At 40.6% G+C, this 6,000-nt stretch overlaps 1 protein-coding gene across 1 annotated transcript in view; it reads left to right on the forward strand.

Annotated features, from left to right (window-relative positions):
- Window positions 1-5,774, forward strand: part of tiam2a (TIAM Rac1 associated GEF 2a) — a 49,172-nt gene extending 43,398 nt beyond the window's left edge. The window contains exons 21-25 of the mRNA XM_088002760.1: window positions 280-338; window positions 454-556; window positions 747-840; window positions 2,428-2,582; window positions 3,713-5,774. Coding sequence (XP_087858886.1) covers window positions 280-338; window positions 454-556; window positions 747-840; window positions 2,428-2,582; window positions 3,713-4,416 — 1,115 coding nt within the window. The 3' untranslated portion in view covers window positions 4,417-5,774. The remainder of the gene's footprint in view (window positions 1-279; window positions 339-453; window positions 557-746; window positions 841-2,427; window positions 2,583-3,712) is intronic.
- The last annotated feature ends 226 nt before the right edge of the window (window positions 5,775-6,000 follow it).

Consider the following 6,000-nt stretch of genomic DNA (forward strand, 5'->3'; position numbering starts at 1 on the left):
TGAGTCTCGCAGCGTGTCATCCTTGGATGTTTGCACAATTAAAGTCCGTGTAGAACAAGTGAATTTGGTTTGTCGGAGAAGTGCGCAGAGGCGCATGTGAGCAGCGCTCTGACTGAGACTCTCTTTGAATTTAAATATCCATAGCTGTAATGCTGATGTATGCCTTAAGGCTTCAAACTGGCAGTTGAAATGCTTCTGTGGGATCCCAGGAGGTATTTGCAGTCAAAACCTAAGATGCTGATGTGCTTTTTTTTTTTTCTTCCCCTTCTCCCCCACCAGTCTTCAAGAAAGCGGTGATATTGGTCTACAGGGAAAACTGCAAGCTGAAGAAGAAAATGGTAAGAATAGCATCTGTTATACTTTCCCACGACACAAATAGTGTGTTTAGTTTGAAAAGTTGCATTTTCTCCTTTTATTCCAACATGGCTTTGTTTCTCTCTGCTCCGTGACCAGACGAATCCTCGTTCGGCTCTTTGTCACGGCGACTCAGACCCGTTTAAGTTCCGGCGGCTCATTCCTCTGTCTGCACTGCAGGTCAGGCTGGGCAACGCTGCAGGTAAGAAGCTGGCACATCGCCACATTACCCCCCCTCCTCACACTGCCCCGTTTTTCACATTCCAGCCTCAATGCCCCTCCCTCTTCTTATCTCCTTCTGAAAGCATAAAACATATTTGAACTGTTTGATTAGAAGCTCTGGCTTCATTTCTTCCCCCCCCCCCCCCATCTCTGTCCATCTCTTTTTCCAGGAACGGGCACGGAAAGCAGCTGCATTTGGGAGCTGATTCACTCCCGGTCTGAAGTGGAAGGCAGACCGGAGACGGTCTTCCAACTGTGTAGCAGGTCAGAGAGTTACCATCTAGGTAGTTGATGTTAATGCTTTTATGAATTTATAGTTTGGTTTATCCACTGAAGGATGCTCTACTGAAGGGCTCTTCTCTCTTAATTTTTTCCCCCCAATTTCCTAACATTACAACCTCAAGCTACATATTTTACTGGGGATTTTTTTTGATAGAAAAAAAAAAAAGTCTGTGCATGTAAAGTAGATTAATGCATGCCACACTTAAAAATAGTGTATTTTTTTTTTTCTGCTGAATGGAGTTGATCAGTTAAAATCCCTATAAAATAGAAAATTGTTTATTTTTCTTTGGTGAAGCAAAATGGTCTAACAAAGAAAATTCCATTCAAAAACCAACATTTTTATTTGCAATGTGTTTTATTCAATAATAACAAAAAATAAAGACTTTCATATGGAGGTAGCAGGCTTATTTAAAAATCGCCAAGCAGAAGTGAATTTTCTTGTAGTCTAAAATGTACAGGGCCTCCCTGCCCCCTCACAGCTACAGGTGCTTTGATATGTTAGCAAGCTTGTAAATGTCATTCCTGATTGGAAAGGTCAAACTTTGCGCATCTTCAGTTGGAAATTGAGACTCAGCCTTAAGAGTAGAGCTGCTGCTTTACGTCCAAATAAGAGCTGAGGTGACTGGAGAAACAGGATTTCTCCTGGGCTCCTCCTTTTAATGGAACAGGCCCAGAACTTGATAGAGGGAACAAATCTCTCTTCCAGCCAGACAGGTTTTGCTAATTAACCTATGACCTGGGTAAAGAAATTACCCGTTTCCTCCAAACATAAATCTTAATCCAAAAAGTTAACCTGTAGCAGTATATCTGACATAGTATTTGATATAAAAACTGTATAGAAACTTAAAAACAGTAACAAAAAAATAACATATCTAGCTGTAAACGTGTCAAAATGGCTGATATTTACACAATCAAAAATAATCCAATTAGAATTTGTCAACTCTGTCATTAGACTTCGGGAATGGATTGAAACGTGTTTCCATAAAATGTCTGAGGTCGAATATATTCATCAGGTAAAATTTAAAGATGTGAAAATACATTTTAATTAAATCTAGTAGATCCCTGAAAATAATAGACAAGCTGACCTATTACTGGTCATGTTTTAGAAAAAAACAAAAACAGTTTTAAAGTCAATCTACTAGAAAATAGTGGCAGCTGGACAGATTAGGATACAGCTTCTAATAAATAGAAATTTGCTCAGTAATATAGAAAAAATGTGGAAGTCTGTAACCTGGTTAATAATTTTCCACCTGCCTCTCCCAGCAACAGTTAGGAGCCCATCATTCAAAAGCTCCTTGTTTTTCCTTCAGAGGCTTTACAGAAGACTGCCATGCCCTGCTGCAGTGTCAGCATTTATTAAATTATTTTCACAAGCACACTGGTGACTGAGGGCTGTGACCAAACTGGTAATTCATATTACATAGTGTGAAATTGAAATCACTTCTAATGAATCAAATCAATGGTTTCACACACAAAGAGAAGCCTCACATATCCTCGTCTTCTATATCCGGTTCCTGAAATCAAGTCTCGTTGTGCCTACTTGGCCACTTTCTTCTCTCCTCTACTTAGTGTGCCCGAGAACAAGGTCAACGTCATCAAGGTCATCCGCTCCATCCTGAGGGAGAATGTGAGGAGGAACATGAGGAGCGAGGGAACGCTGGAGAAGAGCTGTAAGGAGCGCTTGGTGCCTCTACACAAAACGTTGCCTACCTCCGCCAAACTAGGTGAGTGGGAAGACTATTTATTTATTATTTTTTTTATTAAAAATCCCTCTGTATCTTTTATTTTTTGATTGTTTCCTTAAGATTCTAATTTTTAGAAACACTGCAAAGTTGAGAGCCGTCGTCTAAAATCATGTTGTACCAACAACTAAAATGTATTTACTGTTGATTGAATACATTTCAACACAAAAACAAAAGATTCATGCAACTTTTTTTGACTAGGAAATGAATGTGCAAAGTAATACTACATCAATTAAAATTATCAGGAGCTTAAGGGATTCTATGAAGCCTAATATATCTTATGACCTAACTCTGATCTCTATCCAAAAGGTGAAATTTGGGGAAGATTTTTTTTGTTAATCAGTCTTCAGAAACATGTTGGATGTAGTCAGACTACATCTTTAGCACAAAAAGTGGAACACCTTATTAGGTCCGCAATCAGGCCGTGTGCGTACAACCATTGTATTTTCAGTGACTTAATGAGAACACGGTCAATGTATTTGAGTGGGCAGAGATGTCAGACACTGAGGGGAGGAAAAGGGTTTTTACTGCAAGGTCCTGGTAAAAAGAAAGATTTAAAGAGGAAAAACAAAATAGTCTTGCTGAAATTTTACAAGTGGACAAACAATTTAATGTCATTTGATGATCAGATGTGGACGATGGTCTGAAAGTGCAAGTCAGCATCTATTTATTTTAAAGGTATTTTCTTAAAGCATCAGACATGAAACTGAAATCTGTCTTGCTCTTGTATGAGTTTCATCTTAGACACAATCACATCAATAAATTAACACCAATTGTTAACACAAACAAATTGACAATCAAAATTGTGACCAATCACAAGTTACTTAAAATTTTTCTGAAATGTAAGACCCTGGTACACCACCTGGTTAGAAATATGGTTCGACTTGGCTGGCGGCCATTAGAGGTCATTCACAGAGGTCTGGACAAGAGTTCACATCCGATGAAGGCTGACCAGAACTGGAAGCTCATTTAAAAGTCATTAGTTTCACATTATGAACTTCAATAGAGATATTATCTTGCTTTTAAGGTCAAATTGTATATTTTATTAAATGTTTTTGTTCCGATAGAGACTGCCACTAATGTCCTCTAACTACCTTTTATTTCTTTATCAGGATCCTCCAGAGCTTCCTGGTTGTGTAAGCAGCCACTTGAGGAAGTCTCCTTCCAGGCCGGGAATCCTAAGTTAGGACCCGACTCAGACGACGGCAGCCTGAGTAGTGGAACCTACAGTTTTTCTAGCGCTCCTCCAGCTTGCGCCTCTTCTGACTCTCAGGCCTCCACCGCCCCCCAGAACTGGTCTCAGGCCCAAGAGTCTGACTCACAACCTCGCTCCACCTCTGTGAAGGAGTCGGACATTTTAAGCGACGAGGACGACGACGGTTTCAGCGAGGGGGGCGCGAGAAGGGACAGTGGGGACAGCAGTTCCCCAGCAAGTGCCATCGAAGCCCAGTTCCTCCATCTCAAGCTGTCGGAAGAAGCTGTGTCGAAATGCATTCTGGCACCTTGTGTCCAACCAGAGGGAATTGGGGACACTCCTGAGATCCAACACAAGCCATTGCAAAGACACTACAACGGAGTTAAGAGAAAAACCAACAGTCTGAAGAGAAACCAGGAGTCGCTGTTGCACATGAAGAACCAGACTAGGTCATTGGGTAGTCAGACTGGTTCAGTGTCACCCTGTGGTGTTGTGGACCTCAACACTCTGCTGGAAAGAGAGTTCAGCGTCCAAAGCCTGACATCCGTAGTGAACGAAGACTGTTTCTTTGACCGAGCTGACAGCTGTGCGACAGACTCTGGAAATACCATGTCTACCTAGACTCCAATATGGGCAGAATGGAAAAAAATACTGTATCTGACCCACAGGTAGGTCATAAAGGTGAGGGGGTTGGTCAAAATCCCAGCATTACAAGTGGGGAAACCCATGTGGCGTACAGCAGTCACTGCCAGGCAGGGTGTGAAGCTGTGCCTGAACTCGGAAGTCACTAAGTCTGACACCCTGCCACAGAGGGTGAGGTGCAAATGATCTCTTAGCTGGCAGACCTGGGTTTTCCACCTGAAGTGGAGAGGTGAGACAATTTCTCCCCCATTGATGACTCCAACAAATCCTCCAAGCACTGATGTCATTGTGCAAGCGTTTTGACTTTTTCAGCTTCGCCTCTTTTTATTCTCTCTCTCCCCCCCTCCCCCCCCAAAACCATTTAAAAGACATATTACATTCCCCTCCTCTCCACATCTTGGGCTGATTGGCAGGTTTGATTTGATTTCTGACCTTTTCTGTGGGAAAAAAAAAAAAAAAATGGGGAGAATGTCCTCGGCTGTCAGTTACAGAGGAGTGCTGACAGAGAGGGTGAACCAACAGTGTATACATAGTGACAGGGTATGGAGAAAGAATCAAGTTTCCTATGCAGGGACTGAAATTATTCAGACAGGAGGTTTCCACATGAGTTCGTATTGCCTGATGCATTTACTGTAATGTAACCAAACGCTGTAGATCATGGGGGCAAATTTAATTTAGGTGATCATAGACCTTATCAGCTGCACGGGCCAAACTTTTTAGCCCAAATCTAAAAATACCTGCAAATTGACAAAACTAAGCCTTTTTTGCTGTATTTTGTGCACTAAAGTACACTGTTTGCCTACATATTTGAATTATTTTTTTACCTGTACAGGTTCTGATATCATTACTGCTGTTTTTTTAAGTTATTTCTTGGATTATTCTTGGTTGAGAAGCTTTTTGGGTGACTGCTTGAACTTTAGGCTACAGATCTGATCGGCTCTTAAATTAAAAAAAAAAAAAAGATGCTAAAAAGTCCCGTTTCCTTGCTTCATTTTTAAAGCAGCCTTTTGGATTTGGTTGTGTCACTGAAGATTGTTTTAATTCCTATGTTTATCAACATTTGTAATCTCTAACATTTCTGCATGCAGCATTTGTGACACTGTTCAGTTACGAAATATGGCAGGAATTTGCAATAAATTTGTTGATATTTTTGTAGCCAGTTTGCCATAGAATAAATCTACATTTTGAGGTACTATTAAAAAAAACAAAAAAAGGCAAACCACTTCTCTTGTGTGCAACTTTACCTTGCCTTTTAATGCTAGTATACCAATGAATGTGAATGCTCTATTCTTATGGAAATGTTTTATAAAATAAAAAGCTTCATCTTGTGAATGACATCTAGAGACTAGTGTCTTCAGTTCTGCGTTAACTTTCTTCTTATTGGCTGCGTGGTGAAGCAGTTCAGGGACGCAAAGTGTCTCATCTCAATTTGACGCGTGGTCCCTGATTGGCTGTCATGTAGGATTCCACGTCCTTCTTTAGATGGAAAAAGGTACATACTCAATAGAATGCATAATTATGACAGAAGTGGGGCACAGAAATATAATATTGGGAGAAGCTTTA

This window comes from Poecilia mexicana, unplaced genomic scaffold, assembly GCF_051168715.1.
Source record: "Poecilia mexicana isolate PSO_F unplaced genomic scaffold, ASM5116871v1 scaffold_22, whole genome shotgun sequence".
In the NCBI taxonomy this organism is placed as follows: Eukaryota; Metazoa; Chordata; class Actinopteri; order Cyprinodontiformes; family Poeciliidae; genus Poecilia; species Poecilia mexicana.